Source organism: Anthonomus grandis, chromosome 3, assembly GCF_022605725.1.
Source record: "Anthonomus grandis grandis chromosome 3, icAntGran1.3, whole genome shotgun sequence".
Taxonomy (NCBI): Eukaryota; Metazoa; Arthropoda; class Insecta; order Coleoptera; family Curculionidae; genus Anthonomus; species Anthonomus grandis.
Genome location: NC_065548.1, coordinates 8,643,390 through 8,668,767, shown reverse-complemented (window position 1 = coordinate 8,668,767; position 25,378 = coordinate 8,643,390). Strand labels below are relative to the sequence as shown.

The 25,378-nt window shown below is 32.6% G+C and overlaps 3 protein-coding genes across 5 annotated transcripts in view; 1 reads left to right on the top strand and 2 right to left on the bottom strand.

The window, feature by feature from the left end:
• Positions 1–5,478, top strand: part of LOC126733721 (mitochondrial protein C2orf69) — an 18,099-nt gene extending 12,621 nt beyond the window's left edge. Inside the window, exons 2-6 of one of the 2 annotated variants that reach the window (XM_050437100.1) lie at positions 4,376–4,524; positions 4,580–4,707; positions 4,769–4,895; positions 4,950–5,179; positions 5,238–5,478. In XM_050437100.1, coding sequence (XP_050293057.1) covers positions 4,376–4,524; positions 4,580–4,707; positions 4,769–4,895; positions 4,950–5,179; positions 5,238–5,301 — 698 coding nt within the window. In that variant the 3' untranslated portion in view covers positions 5,302–5,478. Of the gene's footprint in view, positions 1–4,375; positions 4,525–4,579; positions 4,708–4,768; positions 4,896–4,949; positions 5,185–5,237 lie in introns of both variants that reach the window. The other variant, XM_050437099.1, reaches the window with a different exon arrangement.
• Positions 226–3,240, bottom strand: LOC126733719 (uncharacterized). Of its 2 annotated transcripts, none has more exons than XM_050437097.1 (2): positions 2,822–3,240; positions 226–2,495 (listed from the first exon to the last, which is right to left on the bottom strand). In XM_050437097.1, exon 2 carries the CDS (start codon positions 1,363–1,365, stop codon positions 421–423), a length of 945 nt encoding a protein of 314 aa, XP_050293054.1. In that variant the 5' UTR covers positions 1,366–2,495; positions 2,822–3,240; the 3' UTR covers positions 226–420. Both variants share the same exon structure in this region, with proteins under 2 accessions (XP_050293054.1, XP_050293055.1).
• On the bottom strand, positions 5,476–25,378 carry LOC126733718 (pre-mRNA-splicing factor 38B). Its single transcript, XM_050437096.1, has 8 exons — positions 25,199–25,378; positions 25,026–25,142; positions 24,873–24,974; positions 24,561–24,711; positions 24,399–24,483; positions 24,120–24,263; positions 12,881–13,053; positions 5,476–12,831 (listed from the first exon to the last, which is right to left on the bottom strand). Exons 1-8 carry the CDS (start codon positions 25,230–25,232, stop codon positions 12,669–12,671), a joined length of 969 nt encoding a protein of 322 aa, XP_050293053.1. The 5' UTR covers positions 25,233–25,378; the 3' UTR covers positions 5,476–12,668.

The following is a 25,378-nucleotide window of genomic DNA, read 5'->3' as shown; positions in this document are numbered from 1 at the left end:
TTGCATACCTTCAGTCTTCTTCAAAGCTACATTGTTGCAACCAAGGGAAATAGATAATAGGGTAGGGAAGGGACTTATTTACTTCGACAAGGCTTCATATAATCCAGATCGAACTTCACTTAGGTAAGTTCGTTTGATCTGTTATTTATATTACAGCCTTGTCTCGTAAATAAGTAGAACAGGTAGCTATTTAAAGCAAGTTGCAACATTAATTCTAAGGATGGCAACAAAATAATATATTTATTTATATATTATTTATAAAAATAATATATATTACATACAATTATTTTTCAAGATAACTTAAATCTTAATAAAAATATACCTACTTAATATGACAAATAACAAATCTGGAAAATATTTTCCTATACTAACATTAGAACCAAGAAACTTAAAGATAAAAACTCATCATAATACTAACAACTAAGAACAAGTCGTTGCAAAATTGTCTTTTTGAAGCAAAGGTCTGTTATAATGATTGGCAAAAACAGAGGATTTCTCCGACCAGCCAGCTGCAAGCCGAATAGAGTCATAAGATACTCCCTTTCGCGCATCTGCAGACGTCGCAGCATGGCGAGTACTATGAGCTGTGAATTTGTTCGTATCCAACCCACTCTTCTTTAGAATCACCTTTAACCATCTAGAAATTGTTTGAGAAGTGACAAGTCTATGAGGTTTCTTAACGGTAATAAAAAGGTTTTTTGACGTCTGTCTTAAATTCTTGGTTTTATTTAAATACTCAATTAAGGTTCTAGCTAGACAAATTTTCTTATCTTGATTAAAGAAAGGCAAAAGAAGAGTAGGTCGAATTCGACCTTTGGCTGAAGTTTTAAGTTTTTTAGGTATTTTAACCTCAACTTTGTTTTCATCTATAATAATATTTTCAACTTCTATGTTGGCTAAAGTCTGTACTCTTTGACCAGTAGCCAAGGCAATAAGGATTGCTAATTTATATGTGAGGTCTTGAAGGCTTAATGTTTCATTAGACATAGATTTAACATACGTCAAAACAATACAGGGGTTCCCTGTGTAATTGTATCTGGGAGCAGTAGGTCTTAAACTATGGACCCCTGTAAAAAACCTCTTAATTCTAAAATCCGAAGTTAATTCTGGCCCCAAAATTTGAGTAAGAGCTGCTCTAAATGAATTTAAAGACGTATAAGTAGCTCCATTTTTAAATTGAGTAGTAAAAAATTTTAAAATATCTGGGACAGAGGCTGAATAAACTTTCATGTTTCGAGATTTTCTAAATTGCCACCACAGTTTAAGAGCTGAATTATATTGTTGAATTGTAGAGGTAGTAATGGAGGCCAAGCAAATTTCTAAAGCTTCTTCAGGTACTGAACCAGCTCTCAGGGCTTGGAGCATAACACTCCTGCCACCAGGGAAATTTTTCGCCAAAGAGGATTAGGCACGTTCCTAAAAGAAAGTAAACGTTCGTCAGCCTCGAAAACTGAAGGTGTTGATTCTAATAATGATGTAAAAAGTGGGTACCATGGCTGGGATATCCAGAAGGGCACAACGACAATTCCTCTAGCTTTTTCCTCTTTTATTTTGTGCAAAGCACGAAGAATAACAGAAAATGAAAAAGCATAAAAGAAAAACTTGTTCCATTTTATCGTAAAGGCGTCCACTGCTATGCATTCTGAACTTCCCAACCATGATACAAGCTTTTTGCATTTAGCGTTCATTTTTGAAGCAAAGATCAATTTCTGGTTTCCCAAAAGTGGATATTATATCTTTAAACACCAAGTTGCTTATTTCCCATTCGGTTTCTTTGAATAATTTAGACTTTATATAACTGGCATATAAATAGATATTTTTACCCTCGCACCATTGCCAAATAATACGAGATAATTTATTTAGGGATTGGTGCTGTACACTTCCCATCTTATTAATATAAGCCGTGGCAGTTGTATTGTCAACTCGGAATAATATCTTGCAATCTGAAGCATTTTCAGCAAAATGTTTTAAAACCAAATAAACAGCTTTTAGCTCTAAATAATGTATAAGATCTTTGCGTGTCATGGTGTCAAGATGGTGTAGATGACACAATAGGCGGCCAGCATTACTTAGGTATTGCATATATACGTTGTTGCCCCCCCCCCTTCTTCAGCTAGCATCAAAGTTAAGGCTTGGGAAATTGCTGATATGCTTGCAGCCACAAATTGCTGTTTTCGCACCAGGCGCTCATCTCTGCGGAGTATTTGAGCAGTTAAGGCTGCCCTAACCTCGGGATTTAACTGAGGTACTTCCAGAGACTTCGAGTATTATATGCTTTTGGAGAAGAACTTGAATATTCTCCTCACTTAAACCATTCTGTAAAATATTACTCCAGCGAGGGACTACTGCCTCATAAATTGGAGGTCCTAAGACGGTCTTATTTATTGACTCATCGCCAAGTATCTGCAAAACCTCAGAACTCACAGATTTTTCTTCTGCTTCCTCTGATTGCACGATCGGGGGCTGAGGATTATTTTCTTGCTGTTCAGAATCACCTGAAGCAATAAAAGAGACATGTTAATTTCTAATTTGTATTAAAACAGAATCAGAAAAATAAGCATATTAAAGTTATCAAAAACACATAATATCATGTCTCGAACAACAAATACATGTAGGTTGTACAAAAAATATGTTGCCAAAAACATAGGTACTTAAACATTAAATTATGTTGTCACCAAAAACAACAAATTAATGTAGGTAAGTATGTTACCAAAAACATACTCAAAATATTATGTTGTCACCAAAAACAACAAGTATGTATGTTGCCAAAACCATACAATTTAAAATGTACGTCACCAAAAACGTACAATTTGGTACTTACTGTTTAACTGGTGGACATCCACCCTAACTGTTTCACGAACAGAGTGGCGAGGCGACAAATCACTATCATACGGTGAAAAATATGCACTGGGTTCTCCGGCATCACCGCCTCTAGAGCTCCCCATACTCTCCAAACGTCGCCTTTTTTCCCGACTATTAATTTCATCTAATTGTCGTTGCATTTCGGCCAATCGTTTTTCTAAACGCCGATTTTTCCGTTCTCTAGATCGACTACAAAAATGTTGTCGTTTACGGCTGTGCTTAGGCATATTTACCTATTTATTTAATGAACAATGAACAACACGGTAACACGGTACAAAATAAAAATCGATAATTTCGAAAAGCGGAGAGGTACTTATGGTCGACTCGACACACAAACGAAGACTGAAAGTATGCAATGGATTTAGGTATGCAGGACCGGGGGGTTTTTTATTTGCTTTGAATTTGTGTGAGACTCGATGACACCGGAGATACTACCTGTTATCTTACAAAAATTCATAAAAACTGTCGATTAATAAAAATCAATGAAACCAAACAGCGGCAAATCACTCAAGTGCTTTAATACATCTTGACATAGTGTCAACTAATGTTTGGCAGTCATCTGGTGTAATGATAAAACTTGAATTGTACCAATGTAACCATTGTTAGATAACTTAAGCTTTCCAATAGAATAGTCAAATTATAAAATTTACCTCTACTAGACTGCATATTTAATAATGTAATGGTAAACCACCTATTGAGATGACTGGCACTAATAAATTCGAAGCTTGAAAAACTCGAGCGAATCATATCTGTTAGATCAATTGGATTAGTATGTTCAGTTGTCTTAGGATTTTTCTTTTGGTGCAAAAAAGTAAGAAATTCTTTTCCGGTTATTATAGCTACAAAAATTATTCTTATTCTTAGAATCGTTTGCTAATGAAAATAATTTGTTTTTGATAAGATCTGTTATTACTAACAATCTAACTATTTGGTTACCCTTTACATTTAAAAGATTTAGAAATGAAATGAACCCTTCAGACACATGATTAACCCTATTAATAACCTTTCATTAAATGTGTGCATAAAGCATAAACAAATAGCTTTAAATTTTGGAATTTTGTCATATTAGAACTTATTGAAACCAGCCGAGATTATAACACAGTCATTTTTTGGAAAGTCTTTAACTCAATCATCAATATTATTGATCATATCATATGGAGCACCAAGTTTAATAACGCATTGGACATTAAACCCATGATTTAGCTTATCTGCCAACATCGGATTTACGTTACAAAGAATCAAAAGTTTCTTTTTAGTAGCCAGCTAAAGTGTCGATGTAGATGTGTCTACCTTTTCTTTCTGGTCCTGATTTAGTCACCTCTTCTTTCATTTTAATTTTATCCTGCAATGGTTTTATTTCACAAGAGTAGTAATAATTGTTTTTCTTAATTGCAGACCTGATTATTTCTATAGTTTATGCCTTATCAGTTGTGTAAACACAAACATAAGATGTAATTTTAAAACCTCATGAGTTGAGTTCATTATTGAAATTACTTTTTTTTCTTATTTGCAGTTTCTAGGATGTCTTCAAACGTGACTTCCTGTGAACGTTTATTGCAACTGAGTGGTTTTGAGGAGCGAAAAAATGATGTAGTTTATGCTCCACCTAAAAATATCACTCAACCATCCAGAGTGGTGGTATTCTTCCCTGGAGACGTCCAGGTAACCCTAATGATCCCATAAAACCACAAATAAAAAACATTGACGCCTACTGTAGGACTATATAGAGAATATGGAATCACATAGGGACAACAAACACCATAAGCAATGGAATTTGGAAGATACTGCCCTAAAGTTACAAAAAAAGTTTCCCGATGAGCATATTTTGGTGGTCAAGCCGGCCAGGTATGTGAGTGAACCTCTAAAACCTCTCAAAAGATTTTCGCTGAAAGTTCTCTTGTTTTAGGATGGACTTTAAAACTTTCAGTTGCTTTCAAAATTTCGTTAACAGCAGCGATATGGGGGTGCCAAGTCATTGTTCTGACCATAATGGTTTAAGGCACTTGAGTTGTTTATTGGAAAGCGTTTCAAAAGTAATAAATTGAATATTCTGAATTTTAAATCGGGGATTAAAGAGGATTTTTTAGGTGAGCAAAACCAATTTGAGTCTTTTGGATATAACACTCATAGGATTTAGTAAAGGTTGCGTAGTACTAAATCAGTTTTTACACGAATTCCATCAGTTCGCGTCAGTGAAGAACGAAGAAATGTTGAGTTTTATTCGTAAGATTCGGGATATGTATTGGTTGGATGGAGGCCATTCTGGTGGTAAACATACATGGGTTAACGATAAGGAGATCCTAAGAACCGTTGTGTCGTTAGGTACAATCGCTTAAAAACTTAATTATCATCAACAATATAGTTTCTGTTTCTAGGAATAAATATCCATGTTCACGTAACACCTTATCAAATAGGAGACGATCGACGGCCCTGGATTAAAAAGGAAGAAAAAACCTTCTCGGATATTTTAATTAAATACGGTTGCAATATCGAGAGGGTGGTGCATTTCGAGTCGGTGCCCCCAAGTATTTTTACGCATTTTGATGTTATAAATGTATTTAAAAAGTAGTGGTAAGACTAAACCGATCTCAACTTTTCAATAAAACCATAATACGACTTAAAAAACTTTATTTAATCCCCTAATTAAAATTCTTATTAAATTATAAAGAGATAAAAATAATGTCTACAAAAAACAATTATGAAAAATCTACAAAGTCATATATAATAATATAAAGAGAAAACATAAATTAATCTTCTATGCATTCATAAGTGGGTAAGAAACTTATTAGAATGTCGGGTAACCTGTACTGCCGTCCCAAGTCAGGACACTTAAACATAAATACTAATGGTTTATCTGTAATATAAGACAACACAAACCCCTAGTAATTTTAATTCAACATAGCAAATAATGATTATAGAAATGTTCTCATTTTTCTTCACAATTCGTATGTTCGAACACAGGATGCGATTTCAAGCATCAAATTTGTCATTCAATTTATGTTTTTTTTTGAGGCTGTAAACCCATCGATTTATGTTTGAATTCCAAGCAAGGGGGCCATAAATTCATAATTGCGTCATTATTCCAGGCAAAAAATTAATAAACGGTGTAAATTTTAAGAACATAACTAGCTTCAGCTACCTGGACTAACGAAATAATTAGGAATTTATGGCTGGACTACCTAGAATTGTAAAAATTAATATACAGATGTTCAACGTGAAAAAAAAGTAAGCCTGAGCTGCATGGAATAAGCCACATCAAGCGAAAATTTGTAATTATGTTATTAGTACAGGCAGTTAAGACATCAATTAATTTTTTTTAAATAGTTTGGCTAATAAACTTTTATTTTAATTTTAGGTGTTTCAGGCATGGATTTATGATTTTTTTTCAGGCTGTAAAAAAGACGTTTTATGTTTGAATTCCAAGCAGTCGAGCCCAGTGGCGAAGCGTACGAGTAGACAAGGTAGACACTGTCTACCCAAAATTATCCTGTTATTTATTATTAATTTATTACTTAATTATTTCATGTAATTGTTGAATTTAAATTTAAAAAAAAATTAACACAGAACGTATCTATACATGATTAATTCGAAGGCGCGCCCCGCCTGCCGCACCGATTAAAATAAAAATGCACACCGAGCCCCAGGAAGACACATTGATATTTGTCTTAGCATCTAATCGAACCAAATACGCATCAAGCAGGCGACAGAGGTCCGGCCGCATCGCATTCAGCCTATTACGTCTGCGAAATTTACTCGCGGGAAAGACATTCGAGCTTTTGTCTATGGAAGTCGACCAGCTATTTTATTAAGCTGTTGAGGGGTTATTGTTTATGGACACACTTGATCTGGTCGGCCGCAATACATCTTCAGTTTTGTTTTGTTTTGATGAATCTGCATTTGGCATTTGGTGCGGGCGCGTGCTCTAGTAATTTAATATTTAGTAGTATTTTTATTTTTGGGTGTATAAAAAACGTTTTTTTTAGTGGATATTTTAATTTTAGTAGTTATTAATGAATGACTGTTTGATATTGGTAATTGTATTTGAGTTTTGTTTTTATTTGTCTTATTTAATTTTAAAATAATGGATATTGAAGATCCAATTACATACATTAAAGAACGAAACTTTTCTTCTTTATCATTAGAAGAAAAACTTAATTTAAAAAATTCTCAAAAACGACCTGATCTTAATATTTCACAAAAAGACGGCAAAACTATCCGGAAATTCCAAAAAACCTGGTACGAGTCGTTCAGCTGGTTGACGGGAAGTGTCAATTTGAATGCTTTGTACTGCTTTCCCTGTGTTTTATTTGGCGGAGAAGAAGCTTGGGCAAAAGATGGGATCAATGCAATCAAAAATTTTGTTCAGAAAGCGAACAAACATGCTACCTCGAAAAAACACATTTCATGTAATGAATTTTTTTGCATGTTGGGAAAAGTCCGCATTGATCACACTCTTATTGAGGCGCGAAAAATTAATGTTCTTCGACACAATGAGAAAGTGAAAAAAAAATAGACAGATAGTAGGCCGATTAATTGACGTTGTATGTTTTTTAGCGAAGCAAAAACTTGCATTTAGAGGCCATGATGAGACTGGAGAGTCAAGAAATAAAGGTAGGTTATTGTAACTTAATTGCTAAAATGTTAGCAGTGAATATAAATATTTTAGGAAATTATTTGGAGATATTGCAGCTACTAGCTATGGAGGAACCTGCCATTAAGGATCACTTAGAAAGCAGTTCGGTTTTTAGAGGGACATCGAGTGACATCCAGAATGATCTTGTTGAATCTATCACATGTGTAGTTCAGGAAATAATTTTAGAAGAATTAAAAAACACCGAATTTGTTTCTGTTCAAGCTGACGAAACTACAGACATTTCGTGTTGTGCGCAATTTAGTGTTATTTTGAGGTATGCCTGTAAAAATGAGATAGTAGAAAGATTTCTTGGATTTTATGATGTATCTGGTGATAAGACGGCCGTAGGTCTTAGTAGTAAAATATTGGATGTGTTAAAATTATGCCAAGTCGAAAAAAAACTTTTATCCCAAACTTATGACGGGGCTAGTGTCATGTCAGAAACGAAGGGTGGCGTACAAACTATAATAAAAAAAATCTGCCCACAAGCACTGTTTATACACTGTTATGCTCACCAACTAAATTTAGTTCTTTTACATTGTTCCAAGCGAATTACTAATGTTAAACTGTTTATTTGTAATTTAAGTAGTTTTAAAACTTTTTTTGCAAGATCTCCTTTACGAGCAGATGAATTAAGAAAATCAGGTTTTAGTATTCCAAGTGGGTCTGACACAAGATGGAATTTCCATTCTCGATCAGTATTCTCTATTTTTCAAAACTATCACACTCTATTAAAAATTATGAAATTCATAGAAGATTCTGATAAATTCGATCCAGAAAGTACTAATTTGGCTATAGGTTTAATCAAAATATTAAAACAACCTAAATTTGTTCTTATGTTATGTCTTTTTTATAAAATTTTCGTGTTTTTAAATCATTTATACTCAATTTTGCATTTAAAAATACTGTCAAATCCTGCAATTTGTTTCAAAGAAGTAGAACAAACAATTAAAAATATATCTGACTTACGTAAAGATGAAACCATTGCTTCTTGTGTAGACCAATGTGACGAATTTTTAGGTGACGCGATTTCTCAGAATATTAAGATGAATTTTAAAAGAGTTGCATTTGAGGTAATTGATACAATTATTGTTCAATTGCAGGAACGATTTAGCGATATTCACAAATTATCATTTATAAATCTTTTTGATAGGGAAAAATATCCCGATTATTTAAAACAATCCCTAAAATACCTTTACCAAAAATTGGATAGTCCCTATCCAAAAATTTTTAATTTATTAAAATTAGAAAATGAACTATCAGTTATATATGCTTGTGATATTAAACAATATTTAGAACCATTACAATTATTTAATTATATTTATGATAATGATTTAAATGATGTTTTTTCTGAAAGTATAAAATTATTGAGGCTAATTTTTACTATACCAGTGACCAGTGCCTCCTCAGAAAGATCTATGAGTACCTTAAAACGAATAAAAACATATTTGAGAAACTCGATGAAGAACGAACGGTTGTCAGCGTTATCCACGCTATCTATAGAAAAAGATATCGTTGGAGATTACAATCGACACCCACAATTTAAAGAAAAAGTCATTGACAATTTTGCTATGAGCAAATCGCGTCGTATTGAACTTCTTTATAAAGCAATATGAATATTTATGTAAAGTATATACATGTAATATTTATAATATATGTTGTGTTTTTTTGGAAGTAGTATTTATTTTTATGCTATCTATTATTATTTTTTTCTTTTTTATATCGCTGCATAATTTTTCTCTTTGAGTTAATCTTTCATGCGCTTTTATTCCCTATTTCACTAAAGTGAATAATATGGAATACACATTTTTTTTCTAATTAGCGATTTTTATTGTTTGTCTACTCGAAAAAAAAGTTCACGCTTCGCCACTGGTCGAGCCATAAATTCATTATTTCAGGCAAAAAATTAATTAATAAGCTTCAACTGCCTGGAATAACAAAATAGTTACGCATTTATGGCTCGACTGCCTGGAATTAAACTAAAAGTTTAATAGCTTAACTACTTAAAAAAAAAAGAATTAATCAATGAATGACGTAACTGCCTGGAATAGTAATATAATTACAATTTTTCGATTAAATTGTCTAATTTCAGAGGCGCTTTTTTTCTCATTGAAAAATTGTCCATTTATTTTTAAATTCCAAGCAGTTAAGTCGGATTTTTCTAAATTTAGGCAGTTTTTTAAATGTTAAGCAGTTAGGATAATGATTTATTAATTTTTTCCCTGAAATTCAACCATAAATTGATCCTGCTGGACTACCACAACAGGAGTATTTCTTGAATTTTATTAATATATTTTATTCCTCTTATTGCTTAAATGTGATGAAATTAATTAAAGCATATGATCAAATCATAGAATAGAGCGAAGGCATGCCCTCTCATATTGATATGATCTGCTTCTTAAAAACTATAGCCTGAAGTAAATACTCCAAGATTCTAAACAAATATGATGGCATGCAAAAAATATGAGTATATAAGGACTCTTATTGGACCCCAGTACAAGAACATAGGCGTATATTCGCCCAGTTATAATAGACAAAATCAACAAATATTTGCAGAGGAAGTATTGACCAATGAAAAAATTCAAGATTTTTGAATGAAATTCCAGAAATATCAGATTCTCCTTGAAAAGTTTGATAGCATAGGCATAAATGAACTTGCTACATTAGCGACCAGTAATATATAGAATGTAAACATGTTCAATTTGACGTTAAACTTATATGGATTGACACTCAGTAAATGAGGAAAACTGGAAAGATCATTTATTTAAAATGGGATTATACTTTTTTTTTAAAGAAATTAAGAACTCGGCTTGCAATTAACTACAGAGAAACATGCGGAACAATAAAGGGAATGAAAAATAGGCTGATGCAAGAGGCTCGGAAATTAAATTGCTTAACTCTACTTATAACCAATTAAAATTAAAGATATGCCAAATTGTGTTAAAATTTGGTCTGAACCAAACTGTTGGTACGCAATAACATTCAGAAAATCTTACAAAACAATTTTTTCATTATTCCTCTAAGTAAAGCAGCTATGCTTATGATAGTATCTATAATTCTTAGTTGTTTAACCCTTTTAATCACCCATACCGTACCGTATCAACGTGGCTTGACGTAGCAGGGACAATATTATTTTGGGAATACAATAACCAATACGAAAGGCATTTTTTTTTTGGAATTCTTAAGTTGGGATCTCTAGAATTTGAAAAAATCACTAAAAATCACTAATACAATAATGTTGTATTTGTTAAAGATTATGTCAAAAAACTATTCCTTACAGAAAACGAACTAACTTAGATTAACAAGGTGTTAGAGATGAATCAAATTTGTTGAAATTCTAACCTCCTGAGTTAAAGGAGTAGAAAATAATGATTATTAAGACTATGAAGAACTTTGCGATTTACAAGAGAAACCTGATGGTGAATTGCTAAAAAAAAACATTCAACATATTCAAGAAAAGCATGGATTGACTGATAAGATAAGGATGTCCCTTTTGAAACTAAAATAAGTAAATGGTATAAACCTCATGTTGCTGATGAACTTATGAGCACGAAATAGGGAATTCCGCTAATCAAAGATGCCTTTTTTGAATCCATAAGATTGTATAATCAAAACATGAGCGAAATCGATAAATTAATTGAGGCGTGTTTTACAAAAACCGCACATGTCTAAAATCAACGAAATTGAGCTAGTGGCACCATCTAGTTTAAAAATATGCTGTTTTTAATCTCCTAAAATAAGATTCTACAAAAACGGCACAAGTACTAAGATAGATAAGAAAATCTCATCCATTTTTCACAAAGAGACCGACGTATACAACAGACGAAAAACAATGAAAAACACAAAGTCACGGTCTCACAACATTTACTTAAAGCTACACGTGTTTCACTCTATTCAGAGCATCATCAGGCCTTAAAAAGCCACTAACGTTGGCAAAACAGTAAATAAACATACATTATGTTTTACTTATGTTTACAATGTATGTTTATTTACTGTTTTGCCAACGTTAGTGGCTTTTTAAGGCCTGATGATGCTCTGAATAGAGTGAAACCCGTGTAGCTTTAAGTAAATGTTGTGAGACCGTGACTTTGTGTTTTTCATTGTTTTTCGTCTGTTACTAAGATAGAGCTAATTGAAAATTCGATAATTCCGCAAAAAACACACATGTCCATTGTTTTTCCACCAAATACAGTATTAGTCCGTGCGACAGGATAGGACATGTGTGCTTTTTGTCGTAAAATCTTGCTGAAGCGCTCGAATTATTAGTCAGTTTGTTATTGTTTTGTCTATAAACCAGACGTGTTCTTGTGATTTTTGACTGGAGGTTAGAATTTGCGTTTTCTTGCTCAAAAATTATACTTAAAAAAATGCAAGATCGTGAAGAAGTGTTAACTAATTGGCCTACAAAAAAGCCGAAGAAAATAAAGGAGACAGTGATCAAAGAGTTAAAAGTTCGTGGTGAAGAATAAATCACAAGGGCAAACGTGTTTTAGCGCGTAAAACTGGTGAACTATTTAAATAGTGCTGCTTGAGTAGAATGTAATTTAAAATAAGTTATAAGGAAAAACAGAGAAATTTATTGGTGCAAAACTTGAATAGGACTAAAACGTGGAACTCCTTTTGTTTATTCAGCCTTATTTTTTAAATAATTCTGAACAGTTCATTTTACAATTTACGTTTGTTTTCACCTCTGGGAAATCTACCTTGTGATTTATAAATATAACATCTTGCCATATTTCTGAATCATTAGTTTTCATTTAATTCATGCAAAAACAATGTGTACAATATTGTTTAATATAAAAGTAATTATTTGGATTTAGAAATATGCCAAGATCCTTTATTTATGAATGGCAAAGTGGATTTTCCTAGAGCTGGAAACCACACGCTAAAAATTCGAATATTCTGACGTAGGATGGCAGCGTACATCTCCGATTACTCTAAACAATTCGTAATATTATTTAAAAACTCTGCTCTTATAACATTTTAAAAGAACTTAAAATATTATTTCCCGTAATGTGCGACATGAAAAGAAGATTTACAACCATTTATAAATAATACCCGGTTTTTTTTGCATAATAACACGATCCAAAAAAAAAACGCCGATAATCTGAAAACAATCGTTGTGAACCTCCTTCCCTTCTACCTGTACTTAAAAAAAAAAGAGATCCTGAGCCTAATATCTACTGCTGCCGCCTCTGAATCGATCCTCCCTATCTCTGTTGTACCTATCCCCTCTGTCCTTGCTCCTATCCCTATTATGATAATGTTTGCTTCTGTTAGGGCTCCTACTTCTATCCCTGTGCTTTCGTTCGCGTCTATCATGCTCATCCCGATACCTAAATCAAGGATATTAAGGGATATTACAGGGGTTATGTAAGAATTTACCTGTTGTCCCTATCTCTTCTGTCATTTCTTCCTGTGTCGCTTCTACCCTCGTCTACACGTCGGTCGTCCCTTAAAAAGTCCCTTCGGAGGTCTTCACGCGCTGGTTGTCTGTCTCTTTCGAATCCACGGGCGCGTTCTTGGGCCACTTGGACCGCTTGAGGTGGAAATCTTTGCTGCAAGGTAAGACTTTTGTTTAAGGTATAAAATCACTGCAGAACCAAAATATGAAGTGTAATTTACTTCAAGAGGAATGGAAGTACAACACTGTCAAACTCTTACTTTTTATGCTGTAAATTATAATTAATTCATAAAATATAATGGGTGTGTTTTTTTATTTTTTTTTTATTTACCTAAATAAGGGGAGCACACATCCGCAAATTTATTTAACTCCGTGTTTGTGCCGCAAAAGCGTGCCCTAAGACATTTACGTCTTCTTAAGTATCATGAGTCTCACTTTATTATCCAGAAAATCTTGACTCTTCCATCTTTATTTATACTGGATACTGCTTGATGCATAAGAAGCATTCTTTAGTTATCCAATCGGAAAATGTAAATAATACTAGGTCTTCATATAATATATCTCCTAATCCCTACATCTTTCTTAAACAAAAAATCATTTTTTTACGAAAGTAAAAAAGTATTTAACCATCTTCCACGGCCTCTTCATAAGACAGTTTCTTATAAGTTATTGAGGAGACAGGTAAAAAGACGTTAGTTTTAAAAGGCTACTACACTATTATACAGATATGATCATTCTAACGCTTATAGGAATTATATATCGCGGTAGGTCTGCCAACGTTGTGACAGCAGCGGACCCCGCCGAAGCCCGAAACCTTTCAGTTAGTAATCGGAAAAATCGCATTATTTCGATAATCCGATTATTAGGTTATGAATGAATTCAATAATTGGATTATAATTCGAATTAAAAATCGCTCCTGTGTATATTGCATCGCAAATCACAAGACATATATCGGCTGATCAATTTGTGACAAATAATTTTGTATATTTTTGTTCCTTGATCATTAAACTGTTCTTCTTTCTTAAAAAAGTATATTTTAAATCTTAATATTTTTAACTTTAAATTATTGATAAACTGTAGGAAGTTAGTATTCCTATAAATAGTAAATGAGGTCCGGAATAAAAAAAAAATCTGTAGTTTGGAATTATTTTAACAAACTCGATGCAAAACAAGCCGTTTGTCACATGTGCAAGAAAATTTTAAAATATTCTTAGAATGATTTTATATTACCATTATTTACTAAATAAAATATGTTTATTTACAATAATAAATTTATAACAAAAATAAAAAATTTTAAAAGAACTAAAAGAATTAATTTTGTCATATTTACTTTTAGGTAAATTACAATCTTAAATTGTATCTAAAAGTTGCATACTTTCGTCCTACAGTATTTAATACCAAAAAATAATTATGTTTATTATTATTAAGCATTGAATATTTTATAGAAAAATAAAATAAAATCTATTACTATCAATCATAAAAAAAAATGAAAAAGAAAAGACATGGCAACGACTTGCGAGTGAACAAGACGTATGACGATTATATTTCATTTTTTAATTTTAATCTTTCCATAACTCATTTAAAATAATCGAATTATTTTTCGATAATCGCATGCTACCGATTATTTTCATAATCGAATTATGAATGATTTTTAATGTGAATAATCCCATCACTACTTTCAGTATTCTTAAGCCGTTCAAGCAGGGATGCACTGCTCTGTGGCAAATAAAAAAAAAATTGTTTCGTTTGAGTCTTTGCTGCTGCCTGTCCTAACAGCAAAAAATAAACTAAAAACCGACTGCAATAATGTTGTAAACATAAATTAACTAAATATTGGATAGGAAATAAAAAAAATTAATTCCAAATTAAGTTAATTTAATAATATTAAATAAAAATTAAAATTATCTTATGTCAGGTTCAAAAAGACCAACCTGTTTAGCAGTGCAGTACGTCAGTCGATCATAAAACGACCTTCTCGTGTTCGACAACATTTCAATGGAGATACTATTAAATGCTTGCCTAATTTTAACACAAAGCTCTTCTAAATTAGTAGCCCGTTCATTTTCGTGGCTATAAATTTGTTCTTTTAGGTACCCCAAAAAAAAATCATTGGGGGTTTCTGGCGGGCCATTTAATAGTACCGTTTCCACTGATTGTTCGATCAGGGAAAGACTTTTCGAGAAATTGACGTACCACTAATACGTTATGAGCGGGACAACCATCCTGTTGAAACCAACCTTGTTCTAAATTGATATTGAACCCTCGAATGGCAGGAAAAACTTCATTCCTCAAAAGATTAAGTTATTTGTTGGCATTAAGGTTTTCATTGATAAAAAAAGGGCCTATAATTGAATCACCTAAAATGCCAGCCCATACATTAACCTTTTGAGGGTATTGTGTACGTGTTGGTATTCTTATGTGCTTATTTTCCCTCGAATAACCCACTGTAATGGACGGATTATGTTTACCACAAATAGAGAAAGGGAATCATCTGAAAACAAAATGTTACTAATAAACATTTCGTCCCGATTTGTCCTTTCCAATACTTCATGGCAAAATTCCATCCGTCAAAGCTCCCTTTCTTCGCCTAGCGGTCTAACAACAGGTGGTTACTCATTTGCCTAGCATTTCCTGAAATTTTGCAAGCACCCAAAGGTCTCAAACCTATGGATAATTGCAAAAATTGTGCTGCGTACGGGAATGGGCCGATTTTCGAACGTGAATGCAATTCTGCCCGATATTTCATCGACAGAACTGCCGGCATAATACCACTTAATAATTTGTTTTTTTTTCCTTAAGAGAACACATTTTAACAAGAAAATACGGAGCGGTTTTAAATTTAATTTTTGCTGATTAAACAGGAAGCTAGGAATAAAAATAACGTTAAACGTTTAAAATGCAATCTCATATTGGCAGTGCAGTGTGGTGGGGATAAAAATTGTCTCGTTTTTCGATGAACGAGCGGAGAGCCATGCGGCAGAAATATCAGTGTTGCCAAACGAATTAATTTGGAAACGGCATGTAGTGTGCCCTCTGTCTGTCTCATGCGGACTCCATATGTCCCTTTTCGCTTACGCCCATAGACTATTTCCTATAGACGAGGTTTGAATGATTATATCTGTAGAATACTTCTTTTAAGTTTATACACTAAATTAAGACCATTTTTAAGTTTATTTGACTTTATTGAGGTTCAGATTTGGTGCAAAAAAAAGTTGATTTAAGGTGGTTTTTACAGTATTGCATGGTGAACAATAACGACATAGATTTTGACCAATGTTTTGACTTTAATTTTTTAAGTTTATTGATCAATTTATTGTTTATGTGTTCCCATTTGTTTCTTTTATTGTATGTTTGCTTATTCTATATTTAAATCAGCTTTGTCAACAACATTTTTATGTTATGTGCCAATAAAGCATATTTGATTTGATTTAAAGTGTTATGGTTTTCCTGACTGGTTCCTTTCATGGAAAAAGGTTCGATTTGTTTATATCAGAGGCTCACTATCGATTCTAATTTTAGTGATATTGGGGGTCCCACAAGGTCCACATGTGGGCCTCTTTTTCAATTTATTTATTTATTATCAATTATATTTCAGAATCTCAAACTAATCAGACTGACTAAAAATTCAAGAGGATTTAAACTCATTTTATAATTGGTCTATTTCCACTAACCTATATTTAAATAGAGATAAGTGTTTTGTCACATCACTCTCCAAACTAAAAATGCTGCTAACTTTAGCTATGACATTAACACAAATTATCTTGCAAGGCTGAAGTTAGCGTAGTTCCTTGTCATTTATATCACATATCAATATTATTTCTAATAAGGCTCTTCACATGCTTGGATTTATTATGAGAAATTCCCAAGATTTTTCAATTTCTACATTTAGGGTTTGGTACTCTGGTCCTTAGTATTGTATCTTATTGTTCTATATATTGTATACATACTGACTGCTCTAATTCATTAAATTTAATTAATTATAAGTGCCATCCAAGAATTCTTAAGAGATACACCACTATTTTCAATGGGTCATCACCAAACAAATATTCACCAATTAACAAATTTCACACATTGGATAATTATTTTATTATATAATTATACTCTCACAACTTACTCGATTTAAAGTTAATTAACAGAATCAAAAATAATTTTCTTTCCTTTAAATATAGTCCACTTATTAGAAATTTAATCTTTTGCTTAACTACTATAAAATAATCTATTTATTTTTTTTTTATTATGAATACTTAAGAATATTTATTTTTTATAACAACTCAATCACAAATTTCAACATAAATGGTGTAATCATTTCATATGCTGATGACACTGTTATTGCTTTTGATGGAGATACTTGGGAGGAGGCAAAACCAGTGTGCTCAAAGAGGAATTATGCTTTTAAAAAAATGGCTTGATGTACACAAATTAAGTTTAAATGTCCAAAAAACTAACTACATCGCATTTTCAAAGACTAGAATAAATCGACCATTGTTTTCATACTTACAGTAGTGGCCATAATTATAGCAACAAGTACATTTTTCCTTCAAATTATATGATGTGGTAGATTAGAAAAAAAACTGGTATATATTATGATGTATTTTTTACAAAGCTTTTTATTTATGTTTATTTTTTTGTTACTTTATAAAAGAAATAAAAAATGGGATTTTTTTTTAGGAAACGGGTTGGACAAAATTATAGCAACACATTTTAGAAAAATCAATTTATTTATTCTCCAAAGTCAAAATAAGATTACAATACAATAATATTCTTCAGTATTTAGTAAAGTACCCTTTAGCCCTTATAACAGCAATGCATCTTTTTGGCATGGATAAAATAAGTTTGTTTATAACATCATGATCAATTGACAATCAAGTAGAGTCCATAAAATGAGAGAATATGCCGGTGACGTAAAATGCGCACAAACTTAAATTTAAACCAAAAAATCAATAAAGGGGAGGCCCCATATTTCCCTGATTAGGTTTACTTGACCGTGAATACATGCATCTCTCTCTTTCACATCTCCTAGAATTCTACGCTTCTACGCTTAACGATAGCCAGCTTAGATAATAATAATAATAATAATAATAAGCCTTTATTTCCAACAGGCAACTTGCCCAATAACAGGAAACAGTTGCAAAACAATGAAAAATATAGTTAAAAAAAACACACACAAACAAACCTAAAAGAATGAAAAGAAAAGAAAAAGAGTAAAGTAAAGTCACATTCTCAAAAGTTATCCAAAGAATTAGAACAAATAACTATTAATATGATATAAAAACCCAATTATAAAAGTTTAACAAGATAATCACATATTCAACAAAATTAAATTAAATTAACTGCAATATACCTACTAACTATAACTTAAACACATGGGTCTTAATCCCAAGAGTAATGATCCACCAAGATATCGACAATCACATGAACCGGAGAGAAATTTATATCGCACATGTGACAGATCCGATTAAATATAGCGCATATTGTATATAGTGGCGATTTCAACAGGATGTTAGTATGAGGCCTTGGCAGAAAGAATGTTAGGGGATGTCTAGCATTAAGCCTAGGCACCATGAAACGTACACCGGAAAGAAGTACAGGACTATCAATGAATCCATTCAGTAACCCATGCAGGAATTTTACAGAGAAGATCATTCTTCTGAGTTGTAATGGATGTAGATTGAAGCGTTCCAATAGTTGCCGATGATCAAACCCTCTTACCGGATATATGCCATCCTGCCTGAAGGCCAAAAACTTAGCAAATCTACTCTGAACAGATTCAAGGAGACCAACACGATTCTGATAGAGCGGGTTCCATATAACGCAGCCAAACTCCAGTTTTGATCTCACAAAGCAACAGAAAAGCAGTTTTAATGTAGACTCCAAAGTAAAACTCTGAGAACTTCTAATTATGAACCCAAGCCTTCTCAGGGCTGACTTGACTATGTTATTGAAGTGTGGAACGAATGTAAATTCAGAGTCAAAGGTTATACCAAGATCAGTAATTTGCTCTAATCTACTCAAAATAGTATCATTAATAAAGTAATTAAAATTTAAGGGTGTTTTTGATCTAGAGTAACTGACCACACTACACTTAGCCGCATTCAAGCCTAACCTGTTAACAGCGCACCATACCTCCAATGTATTTAGACAGTTCTGAAGAAAAACACAATCCTCCAAACCATATACACTTAAATATAGCTTCAAATCATCGGCAAAAGCCAGCCTATGACAAGTGAGTGACTCAATCAAGTCATTTATAAAAAAACTAAACAGGAGCGGACCCAGGTTTGAGCCCTGTGGCACACCCGACGTTACGTTAAAAAGTTTCGATTTAAAGCCCTCATATTCGACATATTGAGATCTACCAATCAAGTAGGAATAAAATAAATTAAATAATCTCCCTGAAAAACCATACTGAGTTAATTTATGCAGCAAAATATAGTGATCTATCCGATCAAAGGCTTTTTGGAAGTCGGTATAAATAACATCGACTTGAGTATTAACATCAAGTGATTCACAGATGTGACTAGACAGACAGGATAAGTTAGTAACACAAGATCGCCCGCTAAAAAATCCATGCTGGTCTACAGAGATGAGTTCTTTTGCGTGACTAAATAGCGACCGAATCAGGATAATTTCGAAAAGTTTTGAGAAGTTACAGAGTAATGAGATTGGCCTGTAGTTCACGATTAAATCAGAGTCCCCAGCTTTTAAAATAGGTATTATTTTGGCAGTCTTCCAAATTTCAGGGATTTGTTCTGTTGACAGTATTAAGTTGAAAATGTAGGTCAGCGGATCTGCCAGGACACCAATGCAATCTTTAACCAAGAAGCTAGGCACACCGTCTACACCAGATGTTAACTTATTTTTGAGTTTTTTACTGGCCAAAATAATCTGGGAAGCATCAACGTTGGCAATGTCAAAGTGGGGCACATTATCAGACGTTGACGAATGGTTAATGAAATTTGATTGTATAAATGCCTCACCAAAGAACAGTGCAAAAGTATCAACTATGTCTTGTGGGTCTTTAATTACCACGTCATCGGGTAGCCTCATCATACCAGGAATCCTGGTGCCAGCCTTCTTAGAACCAATAAAATTCCAAAAGCTAGATGGGTCCAAAGAAATATTCCTTTCGGTGTTTGATATATACAACTTATATTCATTGCGTATTTGTAGTTTGATAAGGCGTCTAAGAGAATGGAATTTATTTTGAAAGAATGGAGAATTGGGAATGCGCGAAGTCTGACGTCACCGGCATATTCTCTCATTTTATGGACTCTATCCTGAAGAGCTTCGAAAAGCTCTCCAGCATTTTTGAAATTCCTGGTTCTACACCTGTTATCCACAATTTCCCAAAGATTTTCTATTGGATTTAAATCCGGAGATTGGGAGGGCCACTTCATAACATTAATTTTTTCATCATGGAGAAACTCTTTTATTAGCCTTGAAGAATGTTTTGGATCATTGTCATGTTGAAATTGATATAACAGCGGCATATTTTCTTCAGAATAGGGTAACATAACATTCTTTAATATATCCTTGTACATAAATCGATCCATAATCCCTTCGATTCTGTGAACAGGTCCCATACCATACCCCGAAAAACAGCCCCACCCTAAAACTGAACCACCACCATGCTTAACTGTAGGAGAAGTGTACCGAGGATTAAATCTTTTGCCTACAGGACGTCGAACGTATGCAGCACCATCACTTTTAAATAAATTGAATTTTGATTCATCGCTAAAAATAACTCTGCGCCACTGATCAATAGTCCAGCCCTGGTGTTCTCGAGCAAATTCAAGTCGGGCCTTCACGTTCTTCTTGGAAAGAAGAGGCTTTTTTGCTGGTCTGCGTCCAAACAACTTATTTTCAAATAGACGCCGCCTTATGGATCGTTCACTAAGATCGGAACACCCACTGCCATCCAAAAGCCCTTTAATTTTTGAAGAGGACAAAAATGGGTTTTGCCTGGAAATCCGAACAATCATTTTGTCCCTTTTTTTTTGAAGTTTTCTGGGGAGGTCCCGAATTTTTTTTGGGTACTACCAGCCCTGTGTTATTGTATCTTTTCACTATACGTGATACAACTGATCTGTGAAGAGCAAAATTTTTTGCAATGGATGACTGTTTGATGCCTGACTTATACTGATTAATTATAAGTTGCCTCACTTCAACAGACACGGTTTTACCACGACTCATACTGTTATTTAAATAAGTTAATAACTACCAAGAAATCACAATATAAATTGTTTCAATATTGCACTTCAACAGATTGAAAGAGCACTAAATTTCAAATGTTGCTATAATTATGACCAGGTGAAATATTTGAAATTACAAATATTTATTGTCAGCAAAAAAACAGGTAGGCTTTTTTTTATTTGAATGAGAAATTTTGTTTAAATATTAAGAGGCCATCTAAACCAGTGGCGTACTTTTACGATTAAAACATACATATAATAGTTATTATTAAAAATAAAAATGATTAGGTCGCAAAATGGTGATCAAATAATAAATCCTATAGAGATCGCTAATCATTTTAACAAGCATTTCATGAATGTTGGTTTAAACCTATCAAAAAGCATTAATACTCCCCCTCACCCCTTCACAATAAACAGGACATTCCCAAACTCCATGTATTTGAAACCCGTTACTCAGAATGAGATAATTAAATATATAAATTCTTTAAAAAATAATGGCTCACCTGGTAAAGATGGAATTTCTGCAAAAATCTTAAAACTGCTCCATATGCACATTTTACCACCACTTGTACATATTATAAACTTAATTTTTAAAACTGGTGTAGTGCCAAGTCATTTTAAAGTATCTGTGGTGAGTCCAGTTTTTAAGTCCGGAAGTAAGGAATTGATGGATAATTATAGACCAATAAGTGTCATCTCTAACCTGGGAAAAGTCTTCGAAAAATGCTTTAAGGATAGACTGTTATGTTATTTTGACCAAAATAATGTACTATCAAAAAATCAATTTGGTTTTACTCGAGGAGTCAGTACAATAGATGCTATATATGAGCTTGTTAGTGATATAACTAAAAATATGGACAAAAATAAAAAGTGCCTTGCGGTGTTTCTCGACCTAACAAAAGCATTCGATACAGTGTCACACCAAATATTATTACAAACATTAGAAAAATATGGTATCAGAGGCAAAGTATTACAACTTTTACAGAGCTATCTATCAAACAGAATGCAATACACCAAGATAAAAAGTAACCTTAGCGATCCTGATATCATTAAAATTGGAATACCGCAGGGCACTGTACTAGGACCCCTACTTTTCAATGTTTATATAAATGCCGTGAATGATATAAAAACTCCTGGCAAAGTAATATCCTATGCAGATGATACAGGAATTATATTTATTGGAGACACATGGCAAGAGGCAAAAGTTAAGTTTCAAGGTCTATCATTAATCAAAAATTTTTTCGACACCTTTAAATTGTCACTAAATCCAAAAAAATCTAAATATATAGCATTTTCCATAAACAGTTTAAATAGACCAAACTTTCAAAATATTATTGTAAACAATGTTAATGAACCAATTGCACAGGTAAACTCTATAAAATATTTGGGAGTCCATATAGACAAACATCTAAAATGGGATATACACATTGATTATTTAACAAAAAAGATAAAGGCACTCTTACATAAATTTTATTTACTAAGGGAAATTTTGTGCAGAAAACTGATTGTGTTGATCTATAAAGCTCTCGTGGAACCCCTATTAAGGTATGGGATATTGATTTGGGGTGGGGCATATGAAAACAGTCTAAAAAATCTTAAAACAATACAAAACTCAATAGTAAAGATAATGTTAAAGAGACCTAGGTTATTTTCAACAAAGCAATTATATAATTCTGAAATACAAGATTTGAAAACTCTTTTTATAACAACCTGTTGCTCTTATGTTCATAAATTCTATGGTAAACAAAGTATAATAAACCATAGACACCAAACCCGAGCTAATAAACACCAGCAAATTGTACTACCTTATATGATTCGAGATTTTGGTCAACATTCGGCAGTATTTTTAGCTCCAAAATTTTATAACCTTCTCCCAGAAAATGTCAAACAACAGAAATACTACAAAAAGTTTAATGAGCATGCCCTAAGTTATATATTAGGAAACAAAAGAAAATTTTGTTGATTGATCATATGTGCTTGTATCAATATTCTGCTTTTCACCAAACTTTTTATTTTCTTACTCGATAGCAATCACAACATAAATACATAAGGGAAAAAGAAAAAAATCTCAGTATGGACATTTATTCAATTATTTATTTTGTTTCAAATATTATAGGTTTTAGGTACCAAAGACTAGAAAATTCTGTAAAATACTACATAATACCTTTGTAGTTAAAATGTATATGTGTATATAGTATATGAATCTTTTTTTTTTTCTCTTTTTCTCATTTTTATTGTCTGGTTTTTGATTTTTGTTATGTAGTTTTGGGTAAACTTATTTAAAATGTTAAATATTGTGAACTAATTTATATAACGGCTGGCCTGCTAAGGGTAACAACATTGATATATTAGAATTTTTAAATTGTTTCTACCATAGCACATACAGATACTCTGGTATCTAGGTGCTTTATATTCTTAGAATTGTAATATTTTGTATTGAATTGAATTGAATATTGAATTATTAAATATTAGTAAAATTCAGATTTGTTGCTATAATTTTGGCCACTACTGTAGATATTCAAAATCTACCAGATAAAATTCATAAAGCATCAAATGTAAAGTATTTGGGAATCATCGACAGTAACTTGAAATGGGATTAACATACTGCACGATTAACAAAAAAAAAAACTACCCATTAAATTCTTTAAAGTTGAACACAGATGCTTGCATCTAGAGGAATAAAACTACATAATTCAAATTCTACTATTATAATAACTTATAACTGTGTAACTATGATTTAATAACTTAAATTGAATATTTTAATTTTTGTTATAAATTTCTAAAAATAGTTATAAACACTTGAACTAAGGTATATTTAATATAATTATATGAACTGATTTTTAGTGAAAGGAATTAATATTTTTTTCTTTATTTCCCAATAACACTGGATCAGTTATCGATTATTTACTTATTATTATTAATTGTTATATTTTTCATATAGTTGGACATTTTTTAATATTGTTGTATATTTTTAAAAGTGGGGATCCTGTAAATACATAAAGAAATAAACTCATTTACTACATCTTACCTCTAAAAACTTCTGAATCTTTTGCTGAATGGGCACGGGTATCCTCGGAAATAAAGTTGAAAACCACTCGAGTTTAACCAGCCATTGTCGCAAAACTTGACCCATCATCATGGTCTGGCCACCTCCTGCCTTTACGTCCAGTTCCTGCAACTCAGAATAATGTTAAATAAAATGTAATTTATATGATAATATGCACTGAGATACTATTTTCCGTCTTAATAAAATCCCTGAAAAGAAATAATAGAAAAAGATAGTCACCACTCTACCTTATGTACGCACCTCTTCATCCTCAAGGTAATCTTCGTACCACTCTAGTAGGCAACTGGGAGGCAATACATATCTTATATACATGAATCCTAGGGCTCTAAAAATAAGTTTTTTTTGTTATATTTAGGTTATAATATAAATTGCATCTCGAGGATTCATAGAATACTTACTCACCGAATGTAAGGTGAATCACAATGAGTGATCAACCCATTGAGCTGTTTACGGGTGAGTTTCAGGGTGAACAGCTTATAAAGGAGGCAGTATGCTGTTGAAACGATTCCGCCTGCTCCGACTCCTCTTACACCACCACACATTCCTGTTTGGCCTAAAGTTTAAAATATACTTTAAGTCACACTGTAACAGAAGCAAATATAATATAGCAGAGGTATTTAAATTAGAGATACTCCTTCTCAAATGCCCTTATGGTTTAAAGCAACAAAAGTGAGTTATATTTATCTTGATATTCAATAAATTGGGATAACTGACCTGCCGTTCTTCTTGACCCTTTCTCCCAGGGCTCCAGATGGCTTACTTTGTAAAAAATTTCATCGACTACTTCATGATAGGTCTTAAGTTCGTATAAATTAACTGCAAATAAAATAATTAGTAAATAGGTTACTGTGAGAAACTGGGGTAAACCTTTAAAATAGTGGCTACTCTGAATGTTTGTAAGAATAAGTGGGTTTAAATTCATTGTCCTCTCGTTTCCGTATAAAGGCAGTACGTTGCTCTGTTTCTTGTTGGTGACAGTTCCATCTAAAAAATATCACATTTTAGTTGCAAAAGATACAATAAATGATTTTCCTCCATACCTTCATCACCACTGTTGTTGCCCCTAGAGTCCATAATTTTAGCTAGCGTCGTCTACTTAATCGTTATATAATTAGTTACGGGGACACATTAAGCACTCAAACTTCCGATTTAATTATTTCTATCTTTTTTGGTTTGGATTGGTTGATTTATTTTTGAATTTTGTAAAAAGAAATCTATGA